The sequence below is a fragment of the Clytia hemisphaerica genome, unplaced genomic scaffold, assembly GCF_902728285.1.
Source record: "Clytia hemisphaerica strain Z4C2 unplaced genomic scaffold, Clytia hemisphaerica genome assembly, whole genome shotgun sequence".
Taxonomy (NCBI): Eukaryota; Metazoa; Cnidaria; class Hydrozoa; order Leptothecata; family Clytiidae; genus Clytia; species Clytia hemisphaerica.
In genome coordinates, this window is record NW_027104534.1 from 229716 (window position 1) to 249034 (window position 19319).

General features: G+C 35.5%; 6 protein-coding genes across 6 annotated transcripts in view; 3 read left to right on the forward strand and 3 right to left on the reverse strand.

The window, feature by feature from the left end:
* The window catches only part of LOC136822461 (short-chain collagen C4-like), a 28290-nt gene extending 24123 nt beyond the window's left edge, over window positions 1-4167 (forward strand). Inside the window, exon 4 of the mRNA XM_067078727.1 lies at window positions 3077-4167. Within this exon, the coding sequence (XP_066934828.1) occupies window positions 3077-3570 (494 nt within the window). The 3' untranslated portion in view covers window positions 3571-4167. The remainder of the gene's footprint in view (window positions 1-3076) is intronic.
* Window positions 1608-2682, forward strand: LOC136822494 (substance-K receptor-like). Its single transcript, XM_067078761.1, has one exon. The coding sequence runs from the start codon at window positions 1608-1610 to the stop codon at window positions 2556-2558; it is 951 nt and encodes a 316-aa protein (XP_066934862.1). The 3' UTR covers window positions 2559-2682.
* A 104-nt stretch (window positions 4168-4271) lies between the features above and the next one.
* On the reverse strand, window positions 4272-4580 carry LOC136822496 (uncharacterized). Its single transcript, XM_067078763.1, has one exon. The coding sequence runs from the start codon at window positions 4578-4580 to the stop codon at window positions 4272-4274; it is 309 nt and encodes a 102-aa protein (XP_066934864.1).
* A 1329-nt stretch (window positions 4581-5909) lies between these two features.
* LOC136822498 (uncharacterized) lies at window positions 5910-6698 on the reverse strand. Its single transcript, XM_067078764.1, has one exon. It carries the CDS (start codon window positions 6696-6698, stop codon window positions 5910-5912), a length of 789 nt encoding a protein of 262 aa, XP_066934865.1.
* A 377-nt stretch (window positions 6699-7075) lies between these two features.
* On the reverse strand, window positions 7076-12027 carry LOC136822462 (seminal metalloprotease 1-like). The gene is made up of 6 exons (XM_067078728.1): window positions 11892-12027; window positions 11259-11537; window positions 9662-9788; window positions 8604-8739; window positions 7940-8070; window positions 7076-7329 (listed from the first exon to the last, which is right to left on the reverse strand). The coding sequence occupies exons 1-6, from the start codon at window positions 11944-11946 to the stop codon at window positions 7158-7160; spliced, it is 900 nt and encodes a 299-aa protein (XP_066934829.1). The 5' UTR covers window positions 11947-12027; the 3' UTR covers window positions 7076-7157.
* A 3244-nt stretch (window positions 12028-15271) lies between these two features.
* On the forward strand, window positions 15272-18342 carry LOC136822481 (uncharacterized). The gene is made up of 3 exons (XM_067078747.1): window positions 15272-15447; window positions 15805-16798; window positions 17197-18342. Exons 1-3 carry the CDS (start codon window positions 15442-15444, stop codon window positions 18216-18218), a joined length of 2022 nt encoding a protein of 673 aa, XP_066934848.1. The 5' UTR covers window positions 15272-15441; the 3' UTR covers window positions 18219-18342.
* Window positions 18343-19319: the final 977 nt, after the last annotated feature.

Here is a 19319-nt window from a genome sequence, read left to right on the forward strand (position 1 = left end):
ATTTGCTCTTCCAATTTCTTTATCCCCTTCAAAGAAAGGGTAAAATTTTTGACTTTTAGATTACTTCTTAATTGACTTCACGCTGTTTTTTATAAGAACATCCAAAATTTTCGAAGCCTTCGGATGTTCTTAACTATTTGAGTTTTCAGTTCAAAATGTTCTGATAATGCTCTTATTTTTCCACCTTTTTCTGAGTCCGCAAAGCCTTAAAGTGTTCTTAACTTGTTTTTTATATTTTGACCATCGAAGCCTTATGTTCTTATATAGTTTGTTCTTATATAAAACGTGTAATACACAATCTTTAACTTTCCAATAGCTCAATATTTGTTGAAGTTATTTTACTTTGCTTGTAACAAGTACGAGTTTTCTTCAATTAAAGAGAATGTGAAAAAGGGAAATCGCGTACTGTATATGATTTTGAATAGTAACAAGGATACAGGTTTCATTATACAGTAATGAAGATTTTTTCTATTGGTCCAAAAATCATAACAAAAGACTTTTTAAAATATCTTGCTGATTTAAAATCTGTGTTTAAAATTTTTCGTATCTTTGTTGGATGAAAAGTTACAGCTCTTGGAATATAACGACCAAAAACGACCAAAAACATCAGATGAATGACCTAAACTTCGTAGTGCTGTAACTTTTTTATCTAAGAAAGATAAAAAGTCTGAACAAAGACGTTCTTATAGGTCTGATCTAATGCTTTTTGAAACGGAAGAAAAGACCTTCCTTTTTTCAACTTCCTTGCTTTTTTCATCTTCATTTTTATTTCTTATTTTTGAAGTTTACACAAAAATCTTTAATCTATTAGATTATTCCCTTTGGAAATATCTTTCTAACGGCGGGTAGCTTTTTGAAATATCATAAATACGTGCTGAGAAATTGTATACCTTGACTACTTTTGAGGCAGTTAGACTCCGGTAAATTCAACATTTCTTTTCAAAGAAAGTATGAAGCTGTATAGTAGTAGAAGGTTATGCTTCAAGAGAAGAAGATGATATTTTGTTATATTGAATCGTTTTAAATTGCGAAACAAGTTGTTTTAACATCATTTGTGCGTTCTTGGAATCTAACATTATTTAATGAGAATACCAAAAAATTTAGAAGCCTCCGGATGTTCTTAACATCTTTAGTTTAAATCCTAAAAATGTCCTTAACATTCTCTTATTTTTTCACTATTTTGTTTGGTGTCTTTTAGAGTCTGCAAAGCCTTGAAATATTCTCAAAGGGATAAATCAGATGGTTTGAGATATTTAGATTACAGAAACCTTCTGTGGTCCTGTAAGAATTTTCCAAAATCGAGATATCAAAATTTGAAACTTTTGAAAATGGGTTCTTACACGGAACTTACATTAGATTTCTATTGTTTCATCCACAGCCAAAAATTTGTAATTAAATATCTCGACTTTGAAAAATAGCTAGACATTTTGAGATTTTGCTCAGGACAATAGAAGGATCCCACATGCCAAATATTTTAGACCATCTGATTATCCCTTTAACTTGTTCTTAATATTTTGACTATTGTTCTTATAAAAAACGTGTAAATCAAATCATCAAGACCAGAGTATCTAAACCCCATCTAAACTCTTCTTGGTTCTGCAAGAGAAATGGTGACCAGTGAACCGAGCGATCCCAATAAGGTTTTGGACCCCGAATGCAATAATAATTTACTTTTCGTCATCATCGACATATCAATAACTGCTATCGGTTTGATTGCCAACGCTATCGTAGTGTTAATCTCCTCAAAGTATTGGGCGCTATCTACATTATGTCAAAAGTTAATCGCTTTTTTAGCGTTGGCTGATATGTTGTGTTCATTCGTTCATTTTATTCATTTGTTTCCTCAATTATGGACATGTTCGTTCCTTTATGGTTATGTAGGATGTATGCTCGTTTCGTTGGTAGTTACATCAAGTTCGCAAATATCTTTATCTGTTATTCTGGTGATAGCTATAGAACGTTTTATGGGGATTGTATACCCTTTTAGTAGAGGGCTGAGCACTAAAAAAGCTTATGTTATAACATTACTTTTATCATTTTGCGGTATATTAATAACTGTGCCATCCTGCTCCAAGATTAAGATCACCAAGAGTATTGTCAATGGAAATTCGTGTTCTAATAATTGGACTGGTCCGGAATCTGTGATATATTTTTGGATCATTTTGATTGGAACTTTTGTTATCCCCGTAATAGTGTTATGTGTTCTGTATACAATTATTTTGAAGGTTTTATCCAAAGCTTCACAAGAGCATCATATAGACCAAAGTATGAGACATCAAACCACTCAAAGAACTAAAAGTAATCGTAGGGTTATGAAGATATTGATTGTTCTCTTAACAGCTTTTGTGGTGTGTGTTTTGCCAAACAAAATTTATTGGTTGCTAAAAACTTATGGTTTGATGAAAAAATTGTTGAAACAAGATCAAGATGTTGTTCGATTTACATCGAATGTATTTTACTCGATTCATTTATCAATTAACCCGTTCATATACGCTGTTGTCGATTCAAGATTCAGGAATCGATTCAAGTTTTTTGTATGTGGGTTAAACAGACGATAGCGTGAGAAATTATGAATGCAAAAATGAAAATCAAATTCTAAAGTATACTTGTAAATCTGATATATTATCCAGAACTAAAATAACCGATATAACTTGTAAAAACTCCAATTGCTCCAATTTATTATTTGAGGTCAAAGTCTTAATTCTGAATAAAGTTTTCTTGTTTTTAAGAATATTTTTATTTTTATTTTTCTAAGATTTTTATATCTAGTACGGCGAATGAGGAAATTTAAGCGATTTTATAGCGATTTCACCGACTAAGAGAAAAATTTCGGTTTATTTTGTGAAAATATGGTACGGGCCGCTGTACCTGTCGTACCCGTTGCGTCTTGCCTAGGATGGCTATCCCCGCCCCCTTGATAACGGGGCTACGTCACACCAAAATCATTGTTACCTCGGCAAAATAAGTTGTCGCGAGAATTAATTTTCCATCATTCTCTTTCGTATATCTTCATTAGAAAAACGTTAATAAACTTAAACGAATAAATGATTTATGATTTTAATCGATATTTTTATAGGGCGAATTGGAAGTGCGCAAAACATCAAAAAGGAGGGTGGTTCAAACTATCTGTGTTTACCAGAAAAAACAAATTATGCTACAAATGCATCTCCATATAAGAACAGGGCTAACATGTCCTTTATCTACGGTGTTCAGTTCCAACTCAACCCGTTTAATCTTTTCAACATGGATGTTACCTCGCAACACGATGTTTATTGCTCAGTCTGCAAAATACACGATCATGTATCAACAATAATGGTACCCGGAACTGCACAATGTCCTGCTTCTTTGAAACGTGTGTATAAAGGATATTTAATGGCTCAAAAAACATCGCTAAAAATGACGAAATATATTTGCGTTGATGAAAAACCCGATCTTAAAATCGGGAAATTTTCACGGGAAATCGGATATTTGAGTTTTGTTAAAACGAGGTGTGGTAGATATGACTTGCCTTGTCGCACTAAACTTTATAAAGAGTATGATGAACTAGCATGCGTGGTGTGCGCCCTATGATGAATGATTAACATTTGTCAGTTAAAATTTTTGGATTCTTTAGAGGGACTTTTCTCTAAATTTAAGTAGGGTTTCCGAAATTTCAGGCCAAATTTGTTATGATTTTTACAATTTGACTTTTTGTAACTCTTAGAACTATTCTAGCGTAATGTAACGTAATAATGCACACTTTACCAGAAACCAAGAAGTTTATTTCCTTCACGTTAAAAAGAGAGAGTTCTATTTAAACAATACCTTATCTATACCTGCTCACTTGAAATTCAAGGGGAATCGAGTTTCCATCGAATAAGGGAGTGTATCGAATAGTAGAGCGTCGTATATGAGAGTTCCTTCTTGACGGTGACTATCAATATTATCGAATAATGGAGCGGATCGAATAGTATCGCGGTCGAATAAGAGAGTGTCAACTATTATGGACAAAGATATCCAGGCATAAATATTAGTTCATATTTAGTTCAATTTAATAGTGTTAATATATGGTATACTTTCGTTTTTAATGATGAAATTGTTATAAATAACTGAGAATATAATAATGTTGTACAAAAGATTATAAGAAATTATGATATAGAAATTATGATATAATATACATTAATAGTATGTTGACCCGAATCCCAAGTTATTATAAGTACGAGGCCAGGGACGAAGCAGAACGACTGGTTTACACCTTAATATTAGATGCATGCTTCTTCTTGCTTAGATGCTCAGGCCTGAACAGGCCCCTTGCTCCTCATGACCAAGTCTTTCCAAGCATGACGGTCCATGGCAACTTCTTCTAGTTGAGCCAGTGCAGAACCAGTATCAACATACATTTGGTCTTTCCATCTCTTTGGAGGTCTTCCACGCGGTCTGGGGTTTGTGAAGTCGTCTTTGAAGGCAATTTTGACGGGATTATCCAGGTCTCTGCGGATAACATGGCCAAACCAGGAGAGACGTCTCTTTCTAACGATGTCAACGATGGTGGTGGTGACTCCAAGCCGGTTTCTGATTTCAACATTACGAACACGGTCCATTAATGTAAGGCCGAGAAGTGATCTGAAACATCTCATTTCGAAAACTAGCAGTAACTGTGTATCTGATTTTTTCAGAGTCCAGGTTTCCGAGGCATAAATTGCTATGGGGACGATGAGCGCGTTGTAGAGTCGTAGTTTCAGCTTCAGGCTTATGTCTTGTTACGCCATATTTGATCTCTTAAGCGTCCAAAGCTGGAAGATGCTAAGCCCAGTCTTCGTTTGATGTCGTTTGTAGTGCCTGGAACGTTACTTCCCAGGAAAACAAAGTCACTGACATTCTCAACGTTCTCATTGTTGATTTGAATGGGTACTGGCGAGTCACTGATGGTTTTGCATTTAGATGCGTTGATCTTCATTCCCCATTTGGAACAAGCGGTCTCGAGTTCAGCTGTCGATATTTCTAATTTTTCAAAGATTGCGGTCACAAGTGTAGTGTCATCAGCATACCTAAGCTCCGTGGACATATTTTCTTTTAGTTCAAGGTGGTCATCGAGACTCTTCAGCTCATCCATAACGAATTCCAGGAATATGTTAAATAGGACTGGAGATAGCAGACAGCCTTGTCGTACACCAACCTTGACCTTGAACCAATTGGTGATTTGTTTGTTAACAACTACAGCACATTCAGCATTTGAGTAGATGCTTTCAATGATATCAACGATACGTGGGTCAATACCAATCGCACGCATCATTTTCCATAATGCTTCCCGCCAGATGGTATCGAAAGCTGCCTTGAAATCAATGAAGTGAAGGTGTACTTTGACGTTCCTCTCCCTAGCTTTCTCCAAAATTTGGCGGACAATGAAGATTGCATCGACTGTTCCTCTGTTTTTACGGAAACCAAACTGTGAAGGGCGAAGAAAAGATTCGGTTCTTTCTGTCATTCTCTTGAGGAGTATTCGCAGGAAGACTTTGCTAGGTATCGATATCAATGAAATGGCTCGGTAGTTTTCTGGATTTGACTTACTTCCTTTCTTGTGTACTGGGTTTATAAGGGATTTAGACCAGTCTTTCGGTGAGATGGTATCTCTTTCGACTTTTGTGAATATGGCATGGAGCATTCGGAGCATTGGTTCACCACCAGCGATCAGGACCTCGGCAGTGATCTCGTCAACTCCCGGGGCTTTCCTTTTCTTCATTTTCTTTACAGTTTTCTTACATCCTCTATCGATATCGCTGGGAATGACTCATTCTCGGCTGGGTTAGAGATTTCATTGATGGCATCATCTTTGTGCGGAAATTCCTTGTTCAGGTGTGCTTTGAAATGGTCTTCCCATACTTTCAAGACTTGAGCTGGGTCGGTGTGCTTTATGCCGTTTTTATCTTGCATCAGGTTAGGATTAGCACTGCGTTTGTCTTCCATTCTCTGACTGTTTTAAAAAGGTTGAACGAGTTATTACGCTGAAAGTCATTTTCCATTTGAACAACTTTTTTCTCAAGATTTTCTTTCTTATGTTTGTTGATGGATTTCTTTACGTCTTTATTAAGTTCTCTATATCTTGCTACGTTTACGGCATTACCATCTTTCAGCAAGGCTAAACGGGCCTTGCGTCTTTCCTCGCACGCTTTTTCAACTTCTTGTGGGAGACCATCAACTTTTCTGTGCTTAACCCGTCCGATCAGTTCTTCAGTTGCTTCATTGGTGACTTGCTTGAACTCATTATAGACGGTGTCAATATCGTTTGTTTCAACAAGCTGAAGTAAGGGTTCGAAGTATCCGCCGATTCTTTGTTGGAAAGCATGGAGCACGTCAGGGTCTTTCAATTTCTCGACATTGAAGCGTTTGGGTAGTGAGCGTGACTTCTTGAATTTCGGTGGGGAAAGGTTCAGTTTTGCTCCAACTAAGGAATGATCAGATCCTATATCAGCAGAGTGATATGACCGGCTGTTTTTGAAAATCCTTTTGATGCGAATATCGGTAATAATATAGTCTATCTGGTTTTTGTGGGTTCCGTTCGGTGAGACCCAGGTAAATCGGCGTTTTTCCGGGTGTTTGAATAACGTGTTGGTAATGACAAGATTATTGATAGCACAAAACTCTAGTAGTTTCCAGCCACGCTCATTGCTGACTCCTAAACCAAAATAGCCAACATTATCACTGGCATTATCAGATTGCATTATCAGATGCATGAGAAGCTGAATAATATAAGAAACTTATGGAAAACCTTCAATTTTAACCCTATGATCGGGTTTTTCATAAATTATTTTGAATGCAACGACTGCCTCGTTTTGAAACCAGTACCACGTCTATTATAAGCGTTAAGTTATTAAAGGTTTTGTTTTTAAATAAAGAGTGATATCGTTTGCTTACTCCACTCGTCAATTTTAATTTACAAGCTTTTTCACATTGGATTGACACGGATGTGGAGCAAGATTGGTCAGAAAGAGAAAAAGAAAACATTTTTTTGCTTATATCAGCATAATATAACGATAGGCAGACACTGTCCTGATATGAAATTTATGTCTGATATGCCACGGGAACACTTAAAAATAAAACCTTTAAAGTATTGCTTTGATTAATAGGGTAAACTTTTTATAAACTCCTCAATTACCGAAGCAATATTTTGAAAAGGAAGTTTATTGGTTATTATAACGTGATGAGTATCCGAATCTTTTAGGTTTACATCCATAAACTTTATTCAGTTTTTTTGTATCAGAGTATCGAAGCCATTTCCCACCAAGTTGACAAGCAGTACCATCTGCGTTTATACATTCAATTGTTGGTTCCCCATTACTCGAAAAATCGTATCTATGAAAAGAAGAAGATGAAGATCAGATTTACAGTTCTTTTCACCAGTTGTATTTTCTTTTCAATATAGTTGATACTCTCTAATTCGATCTTCAAGGGACCGAATCTTCTTAAAATTAGAGTAATTTTCGAATTACAGAGAGTATTTTCTACCATTTTCCAGTTGAGGGGATTAATTTTTTAGTCGAATTACGGAGAGATTAAAATGACAGGAGTTCGAGTTAGAGAGAGTTGAACCCCGATGAGTGAAAAATGGACTGCTTATCCGAATCTTACAAGTAGTATACTTTTGTAAAAATGTTCACATTATCCTGGTCAGTAGGTTTTCACTGTGGTAAGCTTTGGAGTGTGATATCATAGAGTCTGTCCATAGTTTATTCACTTTGTTAGAAATTCCCTAACCCTAGTACCCCGGAGCAGAAATCTAAATACCTAGCCTATAGAAGGAATTGCACACGTAATAACAACCGGAGCTATAATAAGTACTTTTTTCTTTATCCAAAGCATCAAGATATCTGATGAACTCTAACCCAGTCTCGTCTAAGCTTCAAGGGTTTAAAGGTGATTTGTTGGAAAGATATTTAGAAACGAATTTGATCGATTTACTTACGATTTGTAGTGCATTAGACTTCTCATGTCATAGGTTTGATCTGTATCTACTAATGATTTGACTTTCTTGAAATTGTATTGTTGCCCTGGTTGAATATTCTTCCAATTAATTTTGACGTATTTGTCCCGAACCTAAAAACCGTAAAAAGGGTGTCGTGATTATTTTAGATGAATAGAAAGAATCTTCTTTTTGTAACAGACACTCTGTATTTTACATGAACAATTTTGTCCTACTCTTGGGTACATAATAAGCTTCCTCCCCGCTAATTAATTTTCGAAAATTTTCTTCTCAGGACATTCTTATTCCCCCCCCCCTTATTGAGGTTTGAGATTTTTTTCACCCACCCTCTTATTTCAAACCCCCCTCCCACGTTTATTAGAAGATTTTGGCGCAAAGAGGTACAGAGATGTGCCACTGGAATATATGCCTCTATTTCATATCTGCAAGTCCCACGACGTAGTGTTTTAAAAGCACAAATTTGAAAATAATGATACAAACCATACTTTTTTAGATAGAGGTTTAAGTTATGTCAGTTTGTTTTGGTGAAAAAAATTAATGTAAACCCGTACGTCTCAAAATCAAGTTGGATTAAAATGGTTAAATTTTAAATCAGGGAATAGTTTAAAGAAGAATAATGGTATTTTTTGGTCCCGAAATCTCTTACCATTCTTTGCTGTTCATGAAAGAAGCCAAGGGCATGTAATAATTCGTGTACAATAGATGAGCAATCAAAACAATTTGGAAACTTCAACGATAAAATATTCAATGGAAAGTTGCTTGATCCGACAGTAGAATAACACCTGAAATTAAAAAACATTAGAAACTTTTGATCAAAAGCTTATCAAAGCTTTTAATTACAAATTGATATATACACTTTTGTGCTACAGAGTGTAGCCCCGTAGAAACACCTTGTAAAAAGTACTAAAAAATGTTTGTAGAAGTAAAAAAAACATTAAAGCCATTTCACTGTCAAACGGAATCATGGATAGTTAGGACCACTGCGCTCTGATAAACTTTCTGGGGACTTGATCCAAATATTTGAATGTTTTGCATCTGACCAACGAGAAGGACCCAAGAACATGGTAAGAAACCAGGTTTAACCAAGATAGTTTCGACTGTTACTGATAGGTCTTGACGTAAAAAGATTCCCCTTCTTTGCGTATCAGTAAACCGAAAGAGGTCTTTAAAAAGACTGAGTATGGGGTTGCTCAGCATAACGATATTTTGGGGGGGGGTCAGTTTATCGGTGTGTCGGTATTGACCTTTTTTGCGTCGGTATTTTGGTGATAAACAAAAATGTGTCGGTATTTCGGTGTCCCGGACCCACGTACGTCCCCACTATTTGTCTGGCAATGAAATTATTTGTTTTGATTGTTTTACCGCGGATGTCTGCATACCGCATTTCCTGAGTACAGTAACAAGGGGGTTGACCTATGGTTTTTCTTGGCAAAACACTAAACAATCTACACCGACCATAGTCAGTTGCCAAACTTCTGGCTTCGTAAAACTTAAATCATAGTTATTGTTAGTTTTTTTTTTCCTTTTTGTAATATTGATTGTCTGAATAAACTTATTGGATCGTGTTGTTTTGTACACCCCTGTCTCAGAAACACAACGACAAGTGATAAGGGAAAAATGAATACTGCGTATCTCGAACAAATTTGTGTTCCCCGTGCATGTTCGAGTTACGGAGATTCCACTGTATATAATATTGGGGCTTACCCGTTGCCGGTTGTAATTGCCAGGAAATGTTTTGGTCGATCCGTGAAACTTGTTTCTTGAAATTTGATGCATGATCTTCGTTCAATAATTTTCATTGCCCATTTAATCTTCTTTTTCTGCTCATCAGCTATTTATAAGAGAAAATTGAAATTTGATTGATTGGAACTAAAATTGTCTTCCGTCTTTGTCTTAATTTCTAAACCACACCAAAGGAAAACATGGATTAAAAAGTAGATTAATGTTGCAGCAGGTTTCTATGGCGCGCGGAAGCGCCAATAAATACTTTCTTGTTTAAAACGAAACTATATCATTTAAACCGAAACTATGTCATTTAAACCGATACTATCTCGTTTAAGGGCTCTGACCATAGTCCAAAAATTGATTTTGGTATTTGAACATAAAAGTTATATTTCAGGTTCCTTAACACTTTTAACAAAGAATTGCGTTTATAAATTGCTTTTTAATCGAATCCCTTAAGAGTAATTAAGAATTTAATTGCAAAAATGACGTTATGAACTTTAAAAAGATGTTAATAATATGTTGCATCACCCTCTTTTAGAAAAAGTGCTTAGTTTTAATGGGTAATTAACTTTTTTGTTTCAAAATTTCTTTACACTGTCTGCAAAGAATTGAACTATTTTAAATTTTGCGGAAAATTTTTCTAAAAAGATGTGTCAAAAGTTATGACTGTTTTTTTAAGCAAAATCCAGATGAAAAATTGATGAAAAACCACTATTTTGAAGATTTCGAGACAAAGAAGCATTTTCAAAAATTTTCCGCAAAATTTTTTATTGTTCAGTAAAAGATACACCATCTACTGCGAAAATTTTTTCAAAATATTTTTTCTTCGCCGAAACTAAGCTCTTCAAAGTTGAAATACTCTTCCTCGCAAAAGTCTTCATTTTCTTCTTCATCAAATTTTTTCAATGCAATTTTTGAATTTTCAGATTCAGGAATAGTTTGTCTAACAGAAAATGTATAACATGCCATAGTTTTGTTGGTTACATCAGTCAGAAAACATTTTTTAAACACGGCAATTATGAAAAATTCACTATGGTCAGAGCCCTTAAAAAGAAACTATGTTTCATTCAGGGGATATACTAAGTTCATTTCAGGAGAAACTATCTCATTTAAAACGAAACTATCTCATTTAAAACGAAACTATCTCGTTTAAAAAGAAACTTTGTTTCATTCAGGGGATACTATTTCCCTTAAAACGAAACTATCTCATTTAAAACGAAACTATCTCATTTAAAAAGAAACTATCATATTTATTTAACTGAAACTATCTCAGTTCGTCGGAAACTTACGTCCAGAAAAGGCGAGTTACAGTAAACGAGTTATAAATACGGTTTTATAAAAAAGCCGAGTAAGGAAGAGTTGTAACTCGGGCTTGTATTATAAGAAAAAAGGCGTGCTTTTCTCTGAAGTAGCCAAAAAGTCAAAATTTTAATAAGTCATTCAGTCACGTGGGTCGCGTTTTACTGCCTCTATTTGATGAAACTTTTACAAGGCCATGTATGGTCGTCTTATGGTTGTGTTGGTATATCCTTGGAGCTAAGCTTGTAATATTGTTCAAAAACTGTTTCATACTTACTCATTCCAAAGTTAAATACATAAGGCACCACTCCGTCTTTCCATGTCGCCACTGGCCTAACAGGGCCGACAGTATCACGACGCCGACGGTTTCGATCTTTTTTCTTATCATCATCGTTAACTTCATCGTTGAGTTGTGCTTCAGAAAACATTATATCACCAGCCAACTTCAGTTCCGAAAGATCAAATCTTTCATCATAAAACTGGATAATATTTTTGTTAGTTTCGTTCTTCGATGCTACATCGTCTTTATTTTGAGAAACTGGAACTGCTTGTAAACCTGTAAATGAAAATATTTTGTAAATTTTTGATTTATGACTTGAATGAGCCTAAAGGAAACTTAGGAAGAAAAAAGGAAGCTCAAATTTTAACAGGAAAGGTAGTAATATTTACAAGTGTAATATTTATGGGGGTTAGGGGTGGCTTAGGGCTAAAACCAAGAGATAATTACCGAGCTGGCACTTAACTTTGTTTCGACGTTTATCTAACGTTCACAACATCAATATAACGTTAGGTGAACGTTGAAACAACGTTGTGTGCCAGCTGTGTCGGAAATTATCCCTGTATTCGCTAGGGCTGATTTTAAAAAATGTTCCAGAAACTCTTCGTAGTAAATCTGACCTAGAAACCATACCTGAGAATAGATTGCATAAAGCCATACCAATAAAGAACAAAATTAAAGATGCCATAATTTCAAAATAAATGTATCGTTTTTAGTAAAAATATACAAAATTTGTGTCCCGCCAGTCGGATTATTTTGGCCTGCAAAACCGAACTGATTCTTTTTCCCATACATGTTGGTATATTTTATATACATGAGAACAAAAGGATAATAAAATGTCAAGAGTGATGTTTTATTTTCCTAAATTGACGTGATAATGCCAACAATAATTACTACATTAAAATAAAACCTCATTTTTTTGGTAATTAATCATCCTGTATCAGTCACACCTGATGATTTCCTATTTGAATTCTGTTAACATAAAGTGTTAGGTACAGGCTACGAGAAACTATTGTTTGTTTTTTAATTGTTTTGTATCTTAGATTTAATACCACTTAGCGGTGAATACCCATTAGTTTAAGTATTTGGCATGTGTGTTAACAAAAAACTATTCCCTTGTGAAATCTGATTACGTCATCCACCATTAAAGGGAGATTAACAAAACTGATTCTAATTAATGAGCTCGCTGATTGGCTAATTTTAATCACGTGGTTTTGGGAAGAAAAATTGTGTGTATGTGACGTAACATGGTTGCCAAAACGGAAATTCCAATGCGAAGATTCACTCCCACATTTGGTTGGAACGCCTCATAGATACGTTTCTAAATAAACATTGAAAAAACGTATATTGAATGCCTTCAAGTTTGATTTCATTTGGAACAGGAAAAATTATATTGATTAAATGTCTATTTTCATCCAATGATGGAATTTTACAGGAATGGGCGTTTTATTTTTAGTCGCCAAAGTATAGCATTTGTTAATGACGAATAACTTTACTATGTTTTAAGGATCTTTAAATTATAGACCACCGAGCAATGCAATGACAATCCAAGACAATGTATTGCTTTTAGATTTTACCGAAATAAAATATCAGTAAATATATATTGACCATTTAAGTGCCGATTTCGATTTTTCTCGTCTTGGTTATTTCACTCTACTTGTTTTGATCAAAGTAAGGCATACTTACTCGCCTTGGCTATCTCCTAAAGTTTCAAAAAATCTCAAGATTTCTTTTTTAGCGAAAAGCTGTCAAAATCAGCGATACTGTATAGTTTGACGGGCCAAAAAATATATAGGCTGCTGGCATCCACTAACGCATTCGTGCTACTTATAGACCATGGTTTGCGCCGACAGGAGAAAATCTTGATTTTCGACATTTTACACACACTCATGTCGTGGATCCGGTGCTTCCACAATTAAGCTGGAAAAATATACCCTGAGTATCAGAGATTGAGTTTTCAAAGAAAGTATCAACCTCTGACGACCAATAATATAAATTTCATCACGTATGTGTCAATCTAATTACTGTAGAAAGAATCAAAGATGAAGATAAAAAAATTACCATATTGATGTCTAGCAGACTGTATCAGTATATACAGTTTACTATTGACGACTTCCCCAGGAACCTCCAAGTGTAATTGAAATGAGTTTCTTTCAAAATAAATCTTCTACTACATGATTCCCAAATGTATGATAATAATTACTTAACTATTAATTATGGTTAAGTTTACTTCAATGCAATCGAAATCTTTATGTATATTGGACGATGAAAAGGATCTGAGGCTGTCTATGTAAATGGTGTTTTTCTTGTATATCTCTTAAAAATCTAGTTGACTGTACAAAGTTGTTGTTTGTCAATGTTGTTAGCTTGATGTTGTGTTGCTTCCAAGGATCAACCAATGGGCGTAGTAAGCGTTTTTACGGCAGGGAACTAACACTTTCAACCTCGTGTGCACGCTTTTTTTTTTATAAGAATACCTTTTATAAGAATATTAGGGTGAAAATTGGCCAAATCGTAAGAATACCCTAAGAATACCCTCCAGGGTGAGGGTGTCAATTGATAAGAATAAGACTGTCATTTTTCAGAAAATGGTAAAACAAAAGTGACACAGATAATTTAACAAAAGAGATATTGTACTTTCTTTCGTGTGTGTTACGTTACTCACATAAGCTGTCCAGGAAAGAAATTTTTCTCTGAAATAATAAGAATACGTTAAGAATATTTCACCCTCAATTTTGGCAATTTCTTAAGAATACTTGACCCTCAGTCAAAGTACACTATTCTTATAAAAAAAAAAGCGTGTATATCTTTATGTTATGATTCTCTATCACTGACTCTTTTTTAAAAGCGTTGATGACATTTCTGAATCGTCTTTTGACATGAAGAAAAATATCAACTTTGATCTTAAACCAAGTTCTCAGATTGTCGTCATGGTTACTTTTCTCTGCTTTGATTGTGCGCTGAAAAGAATCTCGATGGTGGACACAGGTCGGAATATGATTTTGACATGTGCTTTTCACGGTAGGAAAAATCGGGTTAACTACACTGAATTTTCATTTCCACTGGGAAGGGGTCATTCCATTTTATATCCATACAGGGGGTAGAAGAACATTTTCCAGGGGGGATTTCAAGCAGAATTTCCATGGGATCTAAAAGAGTGTTTTTTTATTTTTCCAAAGGGGGGGGGGTATATTCTAAGATTTCCAGGGCAATATATCATTTTAAAAGCGAGCGAAATTTTTACCTTTTTCAGCCTTCAAATAATTGATTCTAGAAGAGGAGGAATGAGAAAATTCTAGTGTAGTGGGGGTGATTTTCTGAAAGAAAAGTTTTACTGGGGTACCTTAAGATTATCATTTTTAATGGAGCAACTTTTAACTACAACATTCCAGTGGGGTGAGTGATTTGTCAAGTAGGGCGAAAAAAAGGGCCATTTTTGGAGGATTTTTCACTGAGGGTAATCAGTAGGGTGGATTTCACTGGGTCACAGAGGCAGTGGTGTGTAGAATAAGCTATAGATTTTGAAAGGGCTAGTTGTCGTGCTTCAAGCTCTCCCAAGCAAAAAAAAGTGAATATCGCAGAAAACATTGCTGCTATTGTTTTCTAAAACCCGCGAAACTTCTGATTGGTCAAGCGCTAAAATTTTATTGTAATGTCACGTGACCTAGGTAGGATTTCCTACCTAACTACAGCACACTTTTCAGCCATAACTGAAAGTGTATTTCACAAGTTTTTACTGATTATGTAGGATTGCGATTTTTCAGGTTTTCGATAGAATTAGTAATATCAGTTCAAAGTTTATTTAGCTGATAAAAATAACATATCTAACGTTTGCGTAGCTGTCCAAACGATTTATTTCATTAAGAAAACAACCACTAAAATTTTCAATTTTAATATCTCATATATGAAGAAAGGTGTACGACATCTCCGATGGAGGCTGTTACGAACCTCTATTGAAGTGCATTATGGGAAAATAGTCCATCAAATTTAAGAAATGCATAACTCTCCTTCTTTCAGTCAGTTAAATGAAAATGAAATTGGGCTTGCCAAATATGGTTATTATAATCTCCTGCACCTTGAAGCTGACAAAATAGATAAATGTGGCATGTGGCATATCATTTTTCATTTGGTGACACTTGTGTATTGAAAAACATTTTCTGAGGGTGTCAACCTCGTTGGAAACATGGGGGTGAGTAAAAATTAATTTTTTTATTCAATATCTTAGTCTTAGAGATCCGTTTCCCAGCTAGCTCTCTTGTACTACCCTGGAGAAATTTTAACTTTTTTTAAATTTAACTTTCTTTCAAAACTCTTTTTATCTACTGAAGGGGGAAACACATGGGTTTGACAATTGAACATCGAAATTGGTCAAATTATATCCAATAAGGGTCGTTAAATGCAAGAAATGCTCCATATTTCCCTTCATTTTAGTCTCGCTAAGGATCCGAGGGTCGGAAGCCGGGTGGCAACCCCGTCATCCTGTAAACCTAGTCCCCCATCTCCTGAGTGAGTAGGAATATCTTAAAGAAATTTCTTTTGTCTTCAGATGTTGTCGCTCCTTTGTTTCACCTCCTTGATTATTTACGGTCATTCAGCCACTACAGAACAAAAAGTCAATTATCTTACCAACCATGTCAAAGCTTTGACACGTCAAGTTATGCTTCAACAATTTTTCGATGAGAGTCGTGTCAGAACTGAAGGTCAGAGTGGTTTGAATTTGATTCGCCAGCGCCAACATGGACTTAAAAACTACTTTAGTGAATCACATAGTGGTTGGTCCTCAGCTGCGATCCATGACCACGCCAACAATGACCGTACCGTTGGAATGGGTGAATTTGCAGCTGTCCTTAACGGAGTTGAATTCAAAACAAGACATAACGACTACCGTCTATACATGCCTCATCGAACATCAAAGAATCTCAATGCTTGGGAACCAGTACCTTTCCCAGACGTACCGCCAGAAGTTTTGAATATCGCAGATGTTGATGAACAAGTTGCCGAGATGAGAGAATGGTTCAAAGCTTTCCAAAAACAAGATTACTCTGTTCGTGATTATCGGAAATATTTCAAACCTGTTTTATGTTATTTGGAAGGTGGCTGGAGCCAATCTGGAAAAGACATTGATGAACCTTTCGAATCTGACCGTCATTTCGTCGACGCAGCATCATGGCAAGAGCTGCATGAAAAGATGAGATATGTTGGATATTCTGGTGGAAAAAGCCGAAATGAAAACTTATCCTTCCTACCAACAAAAATCATTAATTTGATTAATGATACTGTTCCAAGTTTTGCTCAATGGAATTATCGCATCATGTGCCATCCTTTGGGGAAAGATATTCCTTTAAAACGGTTGAGAATCAAAGAGGATCTGGCAGCTCGCATGATGGCCAATCGTGATATCCAATCCTCTTCAACTTCAAGAGGAGCACGTTTTGAACTGAACCATAAAAATGAAGATCGATTTTATGAACGTCCAACCAATTGGAGAAATTTCCTTGATGAGTTGATGGGAGAAATTCCTGGCAAAGACAACTACCAAGGTATTTAAGATATGATTTTTAAAACCAAATGTATTTGAAGTTATCTGACGTATAACGGGTTTCCAAGTTTTCTCGAAAAAGTAAAAAATACAATGGAGTCCCCATAACTCGAAACCACCCGGGAAAAAAAATTGTTAAGGATAGGTATGGATAAGCTTTATAAGGTAAATGAAGGGACGAGACAATAGTTCGGGTTAAGGAGATATTACAATGATAAAGGTTCGAGTTAAAGAGACTGTACTGTACTTTGACATAAGACGCCGGCTGATAGCTGTACAACGATATGACTATACCATTGACTATCTAATTTAGTAGATACCTAGAATCTTTGATATCCATAGTACCTAGTAGTAAAAAATGTTTTCAAACTATTTTTTTGTATCTGCTTATTCTTTTAGCTAAACTTGTTGACGAAGGATTGGAATATCCAGCGCAAAATCTTGATGGAACCACATTGAATGCTGGTTACTATCATAGATGGTTCACTGTTGGTAAAGATGCTATGGGATCAGCAAATCAACATCGAGGATTCAGTGATCCTTACCTATTCACCGCCATGAACACACAAGCCAAATCAGCTGGAGTTGACTACAAAAAATGTATGGGAAACCCAAAAAAATGCCACATGTTGAAACAGCGATGGTCGTATGCAATTCCCTTGGAAATCATCTATTTGACACCCCTATATAAATGGAATCCTTTCAAGTTAAACCACTTCGGAAATGACCACTGGACTAACCGTAAAATTTTGACAGAGGGTGGCAAACGAAATGGTGATTGCAAAGGAGGAGCTGCCAAGGCTTTCAATGGTATAAACAGTAGATTCTTCTATCAAACACCTGCAGCATTTTACTCCGGAGCTTCTGTTAATTCTGGTGGAGCAGCTGATACAGCACGTGGTGTCACTTGTGTTCTTGATCAGGATGGGAAAGTACAACAAGTCAGAGCCGCTGGAACACACATTTTCCTACCACAAATCAAAGATGTTGGTATTCTGAGAACCAGATTTCCAATTTTTCCAGTTCACGGTGAAGGATCGTCTGTATGGAAAGAATTGAACGCTTTGAGAGAAGTCACCATGAATGAAGAAATCTGGAAACGTATGTATTGGAAAAATGCTGACCTCGATTCATCCAAATACAAGGAATTGGAGCTGGAAATGGGTTACTCTGAATCTACCAAAACCAGTCGTCACACTCATTACGTTACTTTTACACCAGAAGAGGTTTTGCAGCTCAGAGGCTACGTCCCATTGACAAAGATGACAACACAGGCTAATGGTCATTCACATCAAGTTAGAATTCGATATCTTTGGTGGATAAAGAAATACGATGTGCAATATTGTGATGGATTTCCAAACACAGGTTCAAAGAGATGCTGGGATACACACGACCGGTTTATGGCTGTTGTTACACAATAAAAAGTTGTGTATCTTTTCTCTATTATATCTATTTTTCATTCTACGATATTTTTATATTATCAATAATAAAGTAGATAATAGGATAATAGCATATAAAAATATATTGTGCAGAACACATTCTTATAAAAAAAGCGTGTTGGGTACAATTCTAAATCCCTATTCACACAATCACCAAATACGTAAACTGAATTTCTCAATAAGTGAAATAGGGGTACATACCAGTAGTGGTGAAGAAGTAAAGCTCGAATCTCATTGGCTTTCAACTTTTTCAACTTTTTCATTTTTAGCCTGAATGACCAGTTCTTTATCAGCCAAGTTCAAATCTGCTCCAATAAGGCTTGGAATATAGCCTAAAAGCCAAAATCGAAATATTCAATGAAAGAAAGTTGAAGTACTAAAATAGCAATTCTCGCCCAAACTTTAAATTCTGAAAAACGTTAAAATACACTAAAATCTCAAAATATATTTTCAACATGATTGTAGAACGGGGTAAAACCATTTGCATCACCTTTTTGATTTAACTGATGGATGCGAGCGCAAACAGAATCAAGCGAGCTAAGAGACTGGGTTTGGGGATAAATAGGCAGAGAAATCCAAGTCAAAAAATTAGCCTTGTACGACACAAAGGTGATTAATTATCGAAAAATATTTTGTTTTCTCAACACCAAAGCTGATTATATAAATTTTTGTAACTCCTTCTTCCTCTTTTTCAAACAAAAAATTTAGCTGTTCAAATATCTAAGTTTCCACTTTGAAAGTTAGGATTACTATTAAAGACCATAGAATTATCGTACGTTTTTGTAAGAGGTCAAATAGATTTTCTTACTCGTCAATTTTAATTCACAAGCTTTTTCACATTGGATTGACAAGGATGTGGAGCAAGATTGGTCAGAAAGAGAAAAAGAAAAACGTTTTTGCTCATATCAGCATAATATATAGACAGACACTGACCTGATATGAAATACGTGTCTGATATGAAACAATTTTAATGCATAAAAGCGGTTCACTGAAAGAGATTTCTAAAAGATTTAAAGGTTTTACTTGTACAGAAGTGTTGCCGTTTCATATCAGACACATTTATCATATCGGGACATTGTCAGC